The sequence below is a fragment of the Thunnus albacares genome, chromosome 1 (genome assembly GCF_914725855.1).
Source record: "Thunnus albacares chromosome 1, fThuAlb1.1, whole genome shotgun sequence".
Classification (NCBI taxonomy): Eukaryota; Metazoa; Chordata; class Actinopteri; order Scombriformes; family Scombridae; genus Thunnus; species Thunnus albacares.
The window spans coordinates 37,036,820-37,055,242 of record NC_058106.1 but is presented as its reverse complement, the minus strand read 5'-3'; the positions used below and the strand labels follow the sequence as shown (position 1 = coordinate 37,055,242).

The 18,423-nt window shown below is 36.4% G+C and overlaps 1 protein-coding gene across 1 annotated transcript; it reads right to left on the bottom strand.

Annotated features, from left to right (window-relative positions):
- Positions 1 to 174: 174 nt before the first annotated feature.
- pex16 (peroxisomal biogenesis factor 16) lies at positions 175 to 18,400 on the bottom strand. Its single transcript, XM_044359176.1, has 11 exons — positions 18,128 to 18,400; positions 15,938 to 15,973; positions 15,643 to 15,719; positions 15,082 to 15,215; positions 13,972 to 14,072; positions 13,613 to 13,693; positions 10,512 to 10,664; positions 8,509 to 8,581; positions 4,819 to 4,938; positions 4,313 to 4,377; positions 175 to 1,443 (listed from the first exon to the last, which is right to left on the bottom strand). Exons 1-11 carry the CDS (start codon positions 18,258 to 18,260, stop codon positions 1,385 to 1,387), a joined length of 1,032 nt encoding a protein of 343 aa, XP_044215111.1. The 5' UTR covers positions 18,261 to 18,400; the 3' UTR covers positions 175 to 1,384.
- Between the last annotated feature and the right edge of the window lie 23 nt (positions 18,401 to 18,423).

Genomic DNA, 18,423 nt, shown 5'->3' with positions numbered 1-18,423 from the left:
AACTGTTGACTGCAAACAAGCTGAATTATGACTCTTTCTATTATGATTTTTTTTGATCCATGAAGGTTTTAAATGTGTAAAACTTTCCTCAAGCTTATAAATAAAACATCCTTGACATCATCACAAGGCCGCACAACACGGAAGCTAGAGACGTTTTTTTTTTTGTTTTTTTTAAGCGTATCCAGCTCTTCTAACACATCCATGGTTGTGATTTATCTCCCAGTATAAGTCACTGGGATGAGGACCTTTTTTTTTTTTTAAATATTTCTCTAACACAGTTTAGCTGAAAAATGACACTTCAGGACCAGACAGCATGCAAATAAACAATAAAAATGTGTCTCGTATGAACTTCTGTAATAACAATCATACCGACGTGTTTAGCTTGGTGTTGCAGCTTACATGGATCTCACACACACACACACACACACACCTCGTCTGTCTGTCTGTCAGCGTCTTCACCTTGTGTTCCGGCAGACTTGACATTCAACGAGTTATTATTCAATGAACTCTCCCAAGTAGATGATGGGAGTTCTGGGAAAACCGGTTTGTATAATTTTCTCTGATAGATGAGAGAGTGTCATATTTTTTTTTTGTTTTGTTTTCCTAGAGTGGCCATGCCTGTGTATGTCCCACCCATAAATAAAAACCTCCACATAAAAAAAAAAGAAACAAACAAACAAAACGTGTGGACTTGAAAGGATGAAAACTATTTATTTGTAGGCTACAAAAAGAAACTTATTCAGTATGTTAATAAAGATTGAAAACCTCAGTTATGTTCTTGTCTTTGACTCCAGCACACATACACACCCTGACACAAACCTGTTTTTGCTGTCTCACAAGTTTTCATGATGTTTTAATGTGCTTCCACTGGTTGTCGCAGCCTCTTTTCTGCAACAGGTGGGATGCCTGCTGGTGTGGATGTATTGTTGTTGAGATTTCTCACAACTCACAGCTTTGTCTTTTTTTTATAGTCACCCTGCAGCTTATCTGCTGACATAACGAGGGGCTTGGCAAGACTGGAATGAAATTATAGAATAACAGAACTCACATTCTGCCACAAATCATATAAACTGTCACTGTGTAGACACGACGGCGGCAGATGTTTCCTCAAACCAGACAAGAGAAAAGACAGACCCCATAAAAATATACATGAATCAGTTTGCTGAAAGTGTTACCAAAATAGTTATTTCTTACATCTTAAATCAGTTTATATTAATATAAAGGCGTTCGCTGTTGGCTGGAAGTGGCGATCATCTCCAAATCCTTGTATGTGATCTGTGGTGGGGGGGGGGGAATACGGCCCGCCGTAACGGCCTGTCAGTTTGTTTTTTTTCCTCTGTTGACTCGCAAACGTCAAAAGATTGTGATGACGTCCGGCAGGTTTTTATCCCCAGTTGTAGAAGTAGATCTTCTGCCAGGAGGGGAGGTAGTCCATGAGAGGGCCTGAACACACAAACAGGATCAGACTCAGCATTAAAGTGATACCAACTGATAATAATGATTAATAAAAAACAATAATTAGATAAAACAGATTGGAATTGATTGGTGTAAGTGAGAAGAAATTGGCTTTATTTCTATTAATGCATGTGTGACCCAATAAATTGTTGGGATTGTGTTCATTAAATTCATTCTCACTGTTATAAATTATATTTGGGCCATTATTATATTATTAAACCTTGACTGAACAATAATTAGACATTATAATTAGAGAGAATAAACGGCAGTGGTGGAAAGTAACTAAATACTTTACTTGAGTATTTCCATGTGATGCTACTTTATATATTATATACTTTATATTATACTTTCTACTCCACTACATTTATTTAACAGCTTTAGTTACTTTTCAGATGAAGATTTGACACAATGGATAATATAACAAGTTTTTAAAATACAACACATTGTTAAAGATGAAACCAGTGGTTTCCAACCTTTTTGGCTTTTTGACGTCTTACAAAAAGCAGTGTGTAGTCGGGGTCACATTTCACATGTCTATGAGTTGTTAACAGCTCCACCAAATAGTGATTTTTCCCTCTAAACTTCTCACATGCTTTCATTTCAATAAATGTTCAAATGATCCAATATTTCAGCAAAAATCAAAGATTAGAGAAAAAGTCCAAAAACTGAAAACAGATTTGTGTATCAGAACTTTGTTTTTTCTTCTTTCCTCTCCCATTAATCATCTCACCACCCCTCAGATTTATCTGCTGACCCTTTAGAGGGGCCCAACCCCTAGGTTGGGAACCACTGGACTAAACTAGCTAACTGTATATAAGCTTGTCATTTATTGCAAAAATGCATTTAAAAGTTGATATGTTGTATGTTAAACAGATGAATTAATAAAACAGACTTGTATGCACAAGTCTGCTGTGAGTAAATTAAAAGGATAAGTTCACAATTTTTCAAGTGTGTCTTAAAACAAAAGTCAGGTTCCCAAATGAAGATTGAAACAGGTTTTGCTCTCTGTAGTAATTCCTCCTCTTCATACTGGCTATTATTAAAAGATCTGTGCTAATGTAAGTGATGAGGGACAAAATCTGGACTTCTTGTTTTTGTGCAAAAATGTATTTAAAAGTTGATGTGAAGCTTATATTCAGCTTCAGCAGTCTGAGTTAGTCATATCAAGTGGATATCTGACACATTTACAGTCTTTTTAGCATCAAATTCCCTCTTTGTGTTTCCTCTGACAGTGTTTGAGCTGCGGTGGAAGTATAGTGACAGAAAGAGGGACTTTGGCACTAAAAAGACTGTAACGTTGAAAGATATCTACTTGATTTGACTCATTTGGACGCTGAAGCTTCATATTAGCTTCAGATAAACTTTTAAATACATTTTTGCACAGAAGGAGGACTGTGGATTTTGTCCCCCATCACTTCCATTGTAAGGGATTATGAAGGGATCTTCTAATGGTCAGTATGAACAGGAGGAATGATTACAGCAAGAAAAACATGTTTTATGTTGATTAGGGCTCCTGACTGTTGTTTTAAGACAGACTAGACTGACTCAGTAATATTACACAACAGTATCTACTGTATCTAAAGTTTCCTAACATTAGCCACCATAAGCTAACGCTAATACAAGTTTAAAGAAATGCTGAAGCAGCAAAACTCCAGAATGTATTGAACTGAGAAACAGTGTTTTATTTTCCATTCGTATTTGAAGATTGTGTTTTTCTGTTTTTCAAAAGTGTCACTTTAGATCGACTGTTCCACATCACTTAGCTGCAGGAATTATTTTACGATGTGTTAAAGAGCCTCTGACTCAGAGATAACCTGATTTATTGCTGCTTTGCATTGTGGCCTATTTTCTGCAGGGAGGAGAAACTCGTTTTCACGCTTCTTGTATGAAGGAATCCTCTCTGTGTCGCTACATAATGGCCGCTCTGACCTTATTCCTTAATGAATTTATTCTCTGAATTCATGGTGCTGACAACAAAACATGTTTACTGTGAATGTTTTGGAAACCTTTCTTATTATCAGTAATTATTTATTAATAATTTCCTATGCAAGGAACGTTTTCAACAAAGTTTCCTGGAATAATTTGGTGCTAATTACAGTGAAAATTGACACATTTTTAGCTAATTAAGTTAAATGCTAAGCTAGTGTAACTTAGACATTCAAACCATGTTAAATTTGTCGACTGGCAAACATACAATTCAACATGTATAAGGGATAAAGTTTCCAATAATAAATGAATATTTAATTGGGTTTAAATTAAGCAATTATTTTAAGAAAACTTGTATTTCTAATTTTAATGTTTAATTATGTAATTACAGTTATTTTAAGAAAACATTACTAGAATAAAAGGGTCGACACCTTTTCTGCTTCCAACATCTATTACAACTACTTACAACTACGTCCAAAAGAAAGAATAAAACACATTTTATTCCTTTAAAGGCCTCACTGTGAGTGATGGGATCCTTTCTGCCAAAGTTCAGACCGTATTTCATGAGAGATTTCTTTGTTGTGTGTGTTTCTTGCTCTTCTCACTGGTTTGAAATGAGTCAGAGGCTCTGAGTTGTAAGAAGGTGTCATCACATACGTCTGCGCACCAAACAGGATTAACGATGTTTGAGTCTAAATCTGATAACAGCTGCAGGTTTGTTTTCTTATGTTTCCAGACTACTGTTGATTAGATATGATCAAGCAACACCCACACGGTCCTGATGAAGCAGATACACTGAGTTTAGGAGTGTTGTTGTTGCTGTTAGGAGTGTGTAATACATATTTAATGTTATAGAGAAACCATCTTTCTCAGCGGCTTTAAAAAGCTCAAACCTGGATCTCAGCATCATGAAGCAGACGTGGATACTTACGTGCAACGAGGCCGATTCCTGGAACGTGATCAGCCAGAAGTCTGAGCAGGAAGAGGATCTTTTCCCTGCAGATGAACAAAACACAATCACAATTTAATCCTCCAACAACTGAGCGTTTATTATAAAATATTTATAAAAGCATTAATTCTTGAAAAACAGAGTGATGTATTTCATGTTGGGCTGAAAAGATTTGCTGATCGATCAACATAAAATTAAAATCGCCAAACAATTTTGATAATATTTTAATTGTTTACGTCGTTTTTAAAGCAAAACTTAAATAAAATAAAACCAACATTTTAACAAGATGAAACATCACTTTTATGAGCTTTTCTCCACAATTTTCTGACTAAATAATTAATTAATTGAAATTATAATTGACTAATTATTATTAATGATAACCAGCGTCTCTCTGATAAACACAGAAGTGGTGGTTTTGGTAAAGTCTTTGCTAAAGTCTCTGGTCAGTTGGAGTAATAGTTATTATTAGTTATTCCACAGATACTTACTCGGAGTATCTGTCGTAGAAAGGTGAGCGAAGAAGGTAGTACAGCAGAAGAAAAGTTCTCCTCCTCATCTCTGCTCTCTCCCATCGATTTTGAAATTTTTTATCACTGAGCACCGCAAAGCTGCAGGAAAACAGACAAACATCATTTCACTTCATCTTAAGACGCTTTCTTTTTTAAACTGTTAAAATGTTTCTGCAGAAGCACAAAAGAGGAGAAGGAGATCCTCCGGTGATACGTCTTATCTGTGCTTCAGGTTTTCATGGTCTCTCAACGTTCACTTGTTCAAGTCTGATAGAAATCTTAAAAACAAACATCTGATGCATGTACAGGTTTACAACAGTTACTCACAACACTGCCAGACATGTATCTAACATCCCAGTAACACTCTGTGAGCAAGGTTCCAGGACTGAAACTGGACCCGGATGAGACCACATTGACCTATGATGTGACCTCAAAACCACTGCTACACGACAAAACTCCTATTTCCAGTGCAACGGGGGATTTTACAGACCAAAGCATGACTGTGCCATGATCTCACCAGTATCTCCCACCTCTATATGGAAGAAGCAGAACCCTGAACTCGTTCAGAGAACCAGCACCGAGCCACTAGTTTAGATATGAGGACGACACACGTGGGTCAAAATTAAAACCCAGGAAGTGAAAACCTTCACAGAACACATTAAAGATACACTCAAGAGCAAGAAAGCAAGTTACAAAGTGCTTCACAGTCAAAGAAATAAAATAAAATAAAATTAAGTGAAATAAAAATTAAATTAAATTAAATTAAATTAAGTGAAAAAAATGAAATGAAATGAAATGAAATGAAATGAAATTAAAATTAAATTAAATTGAGTGAAATAAAATAAAATAAAATAAAATAAAATTAAATTAAATTAAATTAAATTAAATTAAATTAAATTAAATTAAATTAAATTAAATTAAATTAAGTGAAATAAAAATAAAATAAAATAAAATCAGAATAAATAAAAAAGCAAAGACACCAGATAAAATATACAAGGAGAGAAGATAAAATGGACAAATTAAGATATAAAATATCACATGTTACCCAACTGCCTGTCTGAACAAATGGGTTTTTAGCTGCTTTTTAAAGGAGTCTACATTATCCAAGGACCTTAAACTTGTTGGAGGACTCTTCCAGAGCTTAGGGGCTGCTGACTGGAAGGCACGATCCCCCCGGGTCTTAAAATGTGTACGAGGTTCACTTAGAAAGCCCTGAGTGGAGGATCTAAGAGCTCCACTAGTGGTGTAAGGGTGCAGAAGGTAAGAAAGAGGACAGGAGCCTCAAAGCCCCAAACACACACAAAGACCAGTATTTACTCTTTGACTCTCACAACCCACTGGAGCATAAACTAGGACTTATCAGAGTCCTGCACCGCCAAGCTGATAATGTACAACAGGTGTCCAGGTCCAAGAGAAGGAGCACAAACACCCTGAAGGAGGCGCTTAAAGCTTGCGGATACTCTGACTGGGCCTTTGTGAAAACAGCCACAAGATCCAAGAAGAACACCAACACGGCGGGTGGTGAAGAGAAGAAGAATACACACAACAACGTCGTCATTCCATACGTGTCTGGAGTATCTGAAAAACTCAGCCTGTGTTTCTCAAACCCACTAACACACTGACACAGAAACTAGTCCACCTGAAAGACCGCATACCCGAAAATAAGGAAAGCAATCTAGTGTATGTAGTCCAACGCAGAGAGGAACGCACAGACTCTTATATCGGAGAAACGAAACAACCATTAAACTCATGCATGGCTCAACTTGGGTCAAGACTCAGCAGTTTACCTGCACCTGAAAAACTCTCTTTCAAGGACAAGACTGACATATTTTGGACGGGGTGGACAGATGGTTTGAAGAAGAGTGAAGGAGGCCATCTACGTCAAAGTAGAGAAACCTTCCCTCATCAGAAGAGGAGGTCTACGACACCACTTATCCCCCAACTTAACAACCATTCACATTTGGCCTCATGTGACAACTCCAACGACTTTAACGACTGTCGTTAGAACAGCCAGGAGCACTAACGAACCAAGTATCAAAGACCTTGATATCGACCCCACAGGAGGTTAAACACCTGGACCTCTCACCAGTCAGTCAGAACTGAAGAAGCTCTTTGGATGAGAGGCGAAACGTCTTCAAGTATCTACAACCAAGAAGTCCAGTTGCCCTCAATTCAACCCTCCTTGGACATATTATGCATAATTCCATAAAATTGCTTCACCGATTATGTTGACTTTCTTAGACTTTCTTCTGTATTAAACCAAGACCACAATCTTTCCTTAACCATAGCCAAGTACTGCCACAACCATAACAAGCTGCTGTAGTTTCTACTAGCAGATATTTTACTGCAACATCGGATATTTTGAGGACAACACAAACATATTTGGACAGATGGTTTGAAGAGGAGTGAAGGAGGCCGTCTATGTCAAAGTAGAGAAACCTTCCCTCAACAAAAAGAGGAGGAGGAGGAGGTCTACGACACCGCTTATGCCCCAACTACAATCCCCCAACCATTCACATCTGGCCACACGGGACAACTCCAACGACTGTCGTTTACACTTGGCCTCAGATGACTCCAACTACTTTAACAGCCAGGAGCACTAACGAACCAACTGTCAATGACCTTGACAACGACCCCACAGAGGTTAAACACCTGAACTTCCCACCAGTCGGTCAGAACTGAAGAAGCCTGTTGGACGAGAAGCAAAACATCTTCAAGTATTTACAACCGAGAAGTCCTCGATTGAACCCTCGGTGGATCACCTTGACCTGGATGACTCAGATTCTTCACAAACAACTTAAACGAGATCTTGAATGAGCGCTGACATTTAGCCTCGGGTGAATACCTCAACACAAAGTAAGCAGCTTGTGATTTTGACACTGCTGTTAAATCTTCTATGATGTGTTTGGCTGATTTGGAAAATGTAAGAAATGTTGTGAAAAGATTTATTAAATTAAATCTTCTGTCTAAGAAAACACCTACCTGACACCAAATTAATGAATTACTTTCATTTTCTTCCAAAATCTGTCTTTTATCTTTTAATTTTTAAACATAAATTTGTAATTTTATAACTTATTCTCTTTTTGTTTGTGTATGAATAGAACATATTTCATCTTCCAGAGATATCAAATCATCAGAACAGATCCCAGCATCCACACACAAATAAATCAAAACTTATGTGTAGGAGCGCAAGTTAAAAATTAACAATTAAAAATACAAACAACAATAAATGAACTACTACTGCTCTAACTCTGGAGACACAAAGAAGGCGATATACATGTGGCCAATATTTCCACAAAGTTCCTGAACAGAAACACTCAGATTCTTTTAAAAAAAATGAGGAAAAAATAAACTAGAAACAATAAATTACTATAATGAGGAAAAATATGGAAGCAAAAATGACATTATGTTGTCTCATAAAGAGAAGAAAACCATAAAGAACAGACCTGACTGTTTTGAGACAAAGATTAGATAAATCTAATAATCCTCACAACTGAAAGTTTTCCAAATCTTCAAAAATGGTAAAAATTTGTGAGAACTAAACACATTTCTTTTGCTATATAAGTAATAATAATTACTATCCTTCATTTTTTTGTTATCGAGAGATAATCAGACATGGCTTTATTAAATCTAATTTATCGTTTCAATGAACTGAGAGAAGAATATTACCTGGAGAGTTCAAGGAGTCCAGAGACGAGCCACGGCTTCCAGGACTGTTTCCCACACAGTCCGAGGCAGAACACTGCAGCCACGATCAGGTTTCTGATCAGGATAAAAAACCGTCTAACAGAAAAGTTTTTCAGCAGACTGACTGTAGAACTGCAGCACAATAAAAAACTAAAGAGATCTAAGAAAAAAAAAAAAAAAACGACAAAAAGAATCACCTCCGAGTTGTAACTTGTAGTTTTATGTTTTTAAGGTTTTAAATATCTCTGTGAAAATGTTTGCATGACATCATATGACATTCAGAAGGTCATAGCTTCATTTTTTAAGGGATTTGGTTGCAGAAAAGTGAACAAGAGCATCTTTTTTTTTTTTTTTTTTTGTAGGGCTGTTCACATTTTCCTCTCGCCACTCATACATACAGCACACAAGAAAGAATCCATTTAACAGACGGAGCAACACAAAGCTCCAGCAGGGAACAGTTTGCCATCTAGAGTTCAACATTATTAATGCACACAAACCTCATTCAGTGCGGTTCCACCTAAACAGGTGGTGATAAAGACCAATGATGATGATAATAATAAACTGTATTTTATGGCACAATTCAGGCATAAAAGCAAAACACGTCATAAAGATTTACAATATAAATAAGTAGCAATAATAAAATAGGATCAATTAAAATGTATATATATTCATTTTAGTTTAAAAAAATGTAGACATATCATTCATTACTGTATATATTAGCAGGCTGTTTATACTGTATATAACCACCTACTGTATATATATTAAGTAACTCAGCACTTTTACACATATTTGCACTATTTGTATCCTGATCACAGAGTCTCATCTGTTCATTAACATTGTCCACTTCTTCTTTCTATATTTATGTTTCTATTTTTTCATCCACTTGCTTGCACATAACAGTGATATATTTTTATGTTCAATTACCTTTCTTAGCTTTGTTGTCCTTGTGTATCTTTTTAAACAAATGTTTTGTTTAATCACATTGAAACCAGAATCAAATTCCTTGTAGGCGGAAACATATTCAGCCAATAAAACTTGATTCTAATTCTGAGATTTAAAGTCTCATAAACCCTCGTTTAATAAATATCATGTAGTGTTTATTACTGTTCTGGTTGATCAGATACCAGATTCCATGTAAACAGAGTCACAGCTGCACTTGAGTTAAATGTCACATCAACATGCTCACGGTATTAATAATGTTGGCATGTTGTTGTTTGGCAGCTATAATGTATAATTAATTCGCTAATTGGCAGTAAACACACAGCGCTGGTGAGAATGTCAAACTAAATTCTTGGAATAATTTGACATTTTGACCTGATGATTGCTTTAATCTCCGTCTTCCTGGATTTTTTTTTCACTTCTGAGAAGAAAGCTATTAGCTGTTACTCTCCTCTGTTGCTTTGTCTGTTTATTTGTTAGTTTTATTGGCAAAATACCATAAAAAACTTTAAAGATCTTTAGTGAAATTTAGTGGAAATCCATCGGCTGAGTTTTGATGTTTAAACATTTTTTTTTCATCCTGAACCAGATGCTGATTTTAAACTTCTATATATTTTCTATTATTAAAATAACACATTTAGAGGATTGTGTAAACCTGAGCAGAGGTGCTTTCTAGTTTATGTAATAATAAACCGGATATCGATGGCTGAAGAGCAAAACCTCCTGTCTGAGAAATGCACTTTTTTGAGAAAACTAAAAAAAAACAACTTGTTGTTTTCTTGCAGAATGCTATTTGTTAAGGATCAACAATACAAAATACAATGTTTTTGGACTATATTACTATATTATGTGTTAACAATACCGTAATAACCATACAAACATACCATAAACAATACCACATAATATAGTAATATAGTCTAAAAACAGTGTATTATGTATTGTTGATCCTTAACAAACAGTATTCTGCAAGAAAAAGTGCATTTTTCAGATCGGAGGTTTTGCTCCTCGGCCTTTGATATACTGGTGTGACTATGATGGAAGGATACGGTGAACAAGTGGCCGTCCGATGTACACAGACTCTGCGATGGTCTCCTGGAGCCCCAGCTGTGTCGGTTTGCTGTGGAGCTTCTCTTCCTTTAAGCTGTTTCTCCTCTTCCTCTGACTCGGTGCTCCCCACAGCCGCGCCTGCAGGGAGGGAGCTGCAGCAGTGTCACACAGAGAGAGAGAGAGAGAGGAGACAGAGAGAAGAAGAAGAAGAAGAAGAAGAAGAAGAAGAAGTGGAGAAGTTTACCACAGTGACAGATAATACAGAGTCTGACATGGAAGATCATCCTGGATCTCCTCCGCCATCTGAACTCTGAGAGGAAAACTTCACAAATCTTTTCAGGATTGTCGACACCTCAAGATTTTACATTATTTACATATTTATATTAAAACCGTTTGTTTTAAATAGTTTGAATTAGTTGTATTCATTTGATGTTTTTATATTTATATCTTGTGTTCATGTGCTTTGTGTTTTTATCTTGTGTTAAATCAATCGGCTCCTTGAGGACAAATAAAGTCGTTTTATCAGGTTGTTGAACTTTTTGCAGCTCAAAAGATCCAAAATAAACACGGTGCAAAGATCAAGTTCTGCTCTGGTGTTTGGCTGCTTTTCCTGACTGGCTGCAATATAATTAAAACCCAAAAACAGCTGGAATAGTTAAACTTTTTTATTTCTAATAAGCCCTTTTCAGAGCAGACGTTTTTACATGTTTACTAGGCGCAGATGTTACCAACAACATTAATGACGGTTCGGTTCCAGTCAGCCAGGGAGTACAACACCATCACTGGTGTCATTATTTACACCTGTTATTTACTAATAAGACAAGTCAAAATATTATCTGTGAAAAAGGAAAATAAACAGCAAAGAGTGTGAAACTTTTTTCTATTCTGAGTGTAATTTTAATAATAATTTAAAACCTGCATTGACTGATTTTTAACCACTTGGTGGCAGCAGAAACAAGCTGTAAACACAACAACATTATTATCTTATAAAGTCTTATTGAGACAAATATTCACTCATTTTATTTATGTTTTGGCTTTAAGAAACTTATCTTTAGCTTCACCAACACTTGAGCCCCTTTAACTTTTTACCACTTTGTTGATTGATGCAATACTTTACTTGTTGTTAATGTTATTTCTTATGCACATGTGTACTGTGTGTCATTTCTTCCTTTACTTAAAACAACAACAACAACAATAAAAAGCCTTTCTGTGTAACATTCTTCTCATTGCACTTGGACCTTGTCAGCTACTTGAGAATTTACATCAAGGCTGTTTTGAGTCTCTAATTCTTTGGATAAAAGCGTTTTATTCACCAGCTGGTCTCTTACTCTGTATGTCTGCTGTTTGGACGTGATCAGTGTGTTTTTCTGTGGCTGTTAAACACCAGACATGAGATGAATCAGAATCTGGTGACAAATGTCATCAGATTCTGATTCATCTCTGATTGGTTAATGTAAATATGTGACGTCACCTTTTTCCAAGAAACTACTTCAAAACTGAAAAAAAAAGCTGTGATGTCTGTCAAACAACTAAGCTGCTTTAACTTTGGCAGAAACAAATGTGTTATTGTGTTTAAACCAAAGACTGAAGGTCACAGAACACATCTACTGTTTTCTGCTTGTTTTTTATTATATTTAATGTGATAATTTCAAAGTAAAAGTAAATACTTTATTTGCTGTATGTTACGACGTCTCCCCTCCTGCCTGCTGTGGTTTAACTGGTCACTTCCTGCAGTAGCTGGCGGTCAGGGAGGGTTATTAAGGGTCATGCCGGGACATCTCTCTCTCTCTCTCTCTCTCTCTCTCTCTCTCTCTCTCTCTCTCTCTCTCTCTCTCTCTCTCTCTCTCTCTCCTTGGATCCACATCTCTCTCATCCGCACATTATATTCAGAACTGATGCAGTTACTCTCCACGCCTCACGCCTTTTGTATATAGTTATGTTTGTTTTAGTTTACAATAAAATCAATAATCGGCACCTGAACTTGACTTGCTTCCAGTCTTTGTCACTCTCATCGAGCCGGTTTGTGATGTGTATTTCTGTACTTTGGTTATTTACTGAAAGCACCCTGGTCTGCAGGATTTTTATGCTTCACATATTAAGAAACAAACTGCAGCTCTTTAAAATCACAGCTGAAGACTTTTCTGTTTGCATTTGAGGTGTTTGATTGATATCTTGCGCTGTTTTCTCCGTCTTCATCAATTTTAGCTTATTTTTTATTTTCTATTGTTGGAGAAATGATTGTATGAATCACTTTGATGATCATTAAACCAGTGTAGAAGTGTATTTATTTAAAGAGCATGATGTACTTTTTTTAAACGACTGTGTGTTTTATAAAAAGCATTTGCAGAAAACATCCTGCACGCTTGTCTGCTGCTTGTAGCCATGGAGATTACTGAATGACAGGAAGTGAATGAACAAGCAGGAAGCTGGAGGATGGATGTTTGTAGCGATTATGACTTAACTGTAAATATGTTTGTACAGTATAACCTTTGTTCTGTGTCCTTCTCTTGTCCTTCAGTGACCTGTGTGACATTTCAGCTACAACGACACCATTTAACTCCTTTTAATGTATTTAAATGTGTCTTTTTATAATGTCTTGTGTTTCTGTTACATTTTGTCTTGATGCCTTTTATGTTTTATGTAAAGTAGCGGATGGGTAGAAGTGTAACATTGAATAGATCGAACCTTTAAATGTGTAAAAGTTTATGTTTGGTTGTTATTAAGCAATAATGCTTCACTTCAATAACAATGTTATTGAAGAAACGGATACAGGATTCAGGCAGGAAGGGAAATGTTTTATTCTTTAAAGGAGTGAAAGGACGTGTGGTAAACATGAAACTGAATGTAACAGCTTACTGAACATGTGACCTGGCTGCAACCTGCATCAAGGGAGTTTTTCCTTTCCTCTCTGGTAAACAAGCTTTCTTGTAAGTGGGCTTTTGTTTTGTCAGAAATCAGATATTTCCGTGTTGCAGCTCAGTCTCACAGATGCTTAATAAGCTCTAATTTTCACTCCGAAGCTTCTTAAATTTCAATTTTAATCAGCTACAACAAACGAAAAAAAAAAAAAAGAATGAAAAAATGAAAAAACTGGTCTTACCGCTGCCCAGCGGCCTGACGACTCGTCCTGACCTCTGACCCACGAAGCAGGTGTCGTCTTGCTGCTCCTCGTTACCTTCATCTGTGGAGAAAAGAGAATAAACATCTGCTACACATATCACCTGCTCAGTGCACAAAGTGAGAGCAGAGATTTTGTATTTTTCTGGAGTTTAAAGCCAGATTAATGGTTCGATTGAAGACCTAAAACATTTAAATTCTTTCCGGCCTGTATTTCCTGCTGTTATTGACGAAAAAGAAGCAAAAACTTGTTATTTCTAATCGAAGATCAAGGACAAACATTTTAGTCTGTTCTCTGACAGGAAGTGACGAGATGGTGAGAGAAAAGAGCCAATCACTGACCTTCACCGCCGAAGTCTGCACCTCTGTCCAGAGGGATTATGGGAGGTGAAGTCTGGATACCGGATTTGTACCACAGAAGAAGCACGATGCGAAAAATGGCCCTGTTGATCAAAGCGAGAAGAGAATCAGGTCAGAGGACGGAGAGCGTCCGAGATTTCTTCTTCTTCTGTTTATTATATTATTCATATTACTTCAACACGTTATTACACAGTAAAAAACACCTCCCCTACATGGCCAAAAGTATATGGACACCTGAACATTACACTCATATGTGAGAGTTGAACATGTCAATCTAAAACCAGTCAGATTGTTTTTAATTTTAAATAACATAAGTTTGAAAAATTAAATAAATGGTTGTTTTAAGTGTGTACAGTCATGCTAGCAGCTCTGTGAGGTTGTACATAGAGCTACATGCTAATATCTCAACGACATTGCTAACATGCTGATGTTTAGCAGGTTCACCATCTTAGCATGTTAGCATGCTAACATTTGTTTATTTACATTAAACCTTCAGTAGAGCTGAGGCTGATGGGAGTGTTATTAGTTGTGTGTGGGCCGTACACTTCTTCACATACACAATCATTAGAAAAAAGGAGCAGCTGTAAAACGAGGAGAACATTTTTCTGAGCATCACAAAAATCAAAAAGCAAAAGAGCCGAGAGGATGGAGGGTTTTCATCGATGTTCCTTTAGGGAATAAAAAGGCCTGACTAAGTAAGTACAAACGATCTGAAATGTCTCTCTGAGTGTTTGAGCTCTAGAGGAGCCATATCAACAAAATATTTGATAAAATTCATATATACGGGCAAAAACAGGCTTTTTCTGCGTATCTGTCCAGTGAGCAGCTTTTATAGGCATGAATGTTGCACCATCATGTAAAACAGTATCAAGTTTTTCTCATAAACTAAAGTATTAGAGCAGTTTTGACCTGTTGATGATGTTTGATGAAAAGTCAGTTACTAGAATTCATCAGGAGGGAAACATGAAATAATATTAAATAAAGAGAAGTTTATTCTGGACTAAAGTGTTGGACCGACCCACATCCCCACAACGCCACAACGCCACAACGTTAGTGTGGCTGAGAAGTCACAGGAGGAGGATGAAGCCGTACTTAAAGATCTGAATGAGTCCGATGACGATCCAGCGGCCGACTTCACCCCACAGCTTACAGGCTCCCATCTCCAGGAAAACCTCCACGTACTCCAACACAGACAGCCAGGTCAGGAGCCTCTGCTGAGAGAGAGACTGAACAAACACACGGAGCAGGAACGCTGTGAACACTTTCACTTTCAGTTAACAGCACGGGAACAACACGACACCACACTGACACTATAATACTGCTTATTATTTTAATTCTTCAAGCTACAGCTGCAGCTTATTTCTTCAAGGAATAAAGGAACAACTGCATTTTTTAAATCTTTGATTGGTTGCATTTGTTTAAATAAGAGAAAGTAACCACGTCTACAAGACACAGTTTGCTGAAATGGTAACAAAAAAAATCTCGATCCAAGTCTTATCAGAATAAAACTCTCACTTCAGTCTTCCTCTCAGTCATTATCACTCCTGAGAGTAATCTCCCTGCACAATCCAAACACCATCAGCCACCATCCTTTATAAAACCAGTATTTATATCTTTATGTGTGTTTATGGATAAACTATCAGCGGTGCTCACCACATGTAGGGCACATCTCAGGCCTTTGCGCAGAATGCTGTCATTGAACAGCACCAGGAGATTGGAGGCAGAGTACACTGGAAACAAAAAAACAAACAATTTCAACTTCATCATTAATTTAAATTTAATGATCAATTATAAAAAATTGCAGCTGGCAAATTTTTCTGTCCATCAACTAACGAATGAATCAACTGATTTTAAACATTTTAGAACTAATCAATCATTCTTATTATTTCCTCAGGTGTCAATGCAAAGAAGAACTGAGCAGCTGCATTGACCTTTGACCTTTACTTACCTAGTTCAGATATTTCATGGGAATCTGCAAATCGCCCTGCAAAACAAGAGTCACGACACGTTGTAATTCATTATGTCAATCAGCTTGATGTAGTTAAAGTGTTGCAGTAAAAGTACATAAGTATTATGAGCTTGATGTAGTTAAAGTATTGCAGTAAAAGTACATAAGTATTATGAGCTTGATGTAGTTAAAGTATTGCAGTAAAAGTACATAAGTATTATGAGCTTGATGTAGTTAAAGTATTGCAGTAAAAGTACATAAGTATTATGAGCTTGATGTAGTTAAAGTATTGCAGTAAAAGTACATAAGTATTATGAGCTTGTTGTAGTTAAAGTATTGCAGTAAAAGTACATAAGTATTATGAGCTTGATGTAGTTAAAGTATTGCAGTAAAAGTACATAAGTATTATGAGCTTGATGTAGTTAAAGTATTGCAGTAAAAGTACATAAGTATTATGAGCTTGATGTAGTTAAAGTTCACTCCTTGCAAGAAACAGAAAGGTTGTTTTCCTTTTCTACTGCAGCAACTAAACTGTTTCAGTTATAGTTTTGGCCAATGAGCCATTGTTGATGTTTATATTTTTCAAGATATAGGATCAAAATCTTTTTTTTCTACCAATAACATATCAAACTGTGACCCCAAAACCGAGAACATACAGAACAGTGACTTTTGGGCACCGTTACTCCCCTATACATCTATAACAGTTACTTATTGATTTATTTTGTTCTGTTTTAATTATTTAACTGTCATTTTACAGTCTTCTGTAAAGCACTTTGGTCGACTCCTGTTGTTCTTAAATGTCTTCTGTGAATAAACTTGACTTGAAGTGGAGTGGAAGTATAAAGTAGCATCAACAGTCTGTGCTGTGAAACACTGTGCCTGATGATGACAGACTTGTTTTAGTTCATTCGTAGCCTCAGTTTGACCTTGTTGTGTAACATCATGAGAATAAAATGCTGATATAATCATCTTTGACATCCTGGATGAATATTTCATTATGTTTACATGAATCGAGCTGAACTCTCGCAGCTCAGCTTGAACGGGTTCTAACGGTCGTCTTCACATCTGGGCTGATGTAATATTACATCATGATTGACAGGAGATGTTTCCAGAGAGAGTTAAGAAAGTTTACTGAGACTGTAATTTGTTGGTGGGATGTTTAAAAAAAAAATATATGTACACAGATTTCATTTCTATACTTTGTTTTTTTCATTTACATTTTTAATTTGGTTGTTTTTATTTTCAATTTGACTTAGTTGCATCTAGTTTCATTTGTTTTTAGTTTAATATTATTTGTATATTGTTCATGTATACTACATAAAGTACACTAACAGACACATTCACAAGTTATTTTTTGGAGCTTATCTCTACTTGCTGTTTCTGTGTTTGTTTCATTTTCATTCTTACTGGTGGATGGTAAATTGGTGGATGGTAAAAATAAAATTAAGTTTCTATTTGACGTTGGGTGTAACTCCCCTGGGTGTGGGTGGAAAATGATCCCGCCATTGAAATTCCACTTGAGTACAGTACTTGAGTTAAAAAATACGTAGGTTCTTTTCTATGGAGGGTTTTAAGTGCCAAAACTAAATATACAAATAAATAATTATATAATTAAATGCTTCAATGAATGAATAAATATATAATTATGTAATTTAATGTTTAATTGTCACCATAAATACATAAATCATTAAATATGTAAATGTATCTGTATATTTATTTATTATATATTTACACATTTGTATATTTATTTATTCACACATTCATTTATCTATTTATAATTTTATTTATTCATACTTTTATTTATCCATAGTGTAACTTTCTGCCACGACATAAATAAATGACTCAACTTCATCCATCACTCCTCAACCAACCCCCCCCCCCCCCGGCGGCGACGAGCACCAGCCAATCAGAGGCAGAGTAGGTGGGGGGAGTCGTTCCGTCAACATCCTAGGAAAAAATGGCTTCCGGTGGAGCTGATAATTTATTCCGATATTACTTCTACAGACCCGAGAGACCAAAGTGGGAAGTGACGGATGATGAGAACCCAATAATCACAAATGAGCAAAAAATAAAAAAGATGTTGGATCGTAAGGCCAAAGAGAGGGCGCGTGGGTCCATTTAATATTAATATTTTTATGAATAAAAAATAAGTGCTAAGTGCTTAGATAAACCCCTTCAGGTGTCACTCACCTGCGATCAGGTAGGACAGGGTCCGCACCGTGCTCTCCAGCTGAGCCGTAGCCGCCGGGTTTCTCCTCACATAGTCGGTGTAGCGCTCATAAAGACGCTTCAGTCTGTCGGTGTACTCTTTTATATGAGACATGTCCGCTTCAACTTAATACACACGCTTCATTCAGCCGCTGGTTGAAGAATACATCAGCTGTTTAGAAAAGTCAGTGAGTTTTGGTGCAAAGCTAACTTCTTTCAACTGCTCTTCATAACAAAAAACAAACTTCCGCGCGGATGAGCCCGACAGTTATTTAAGT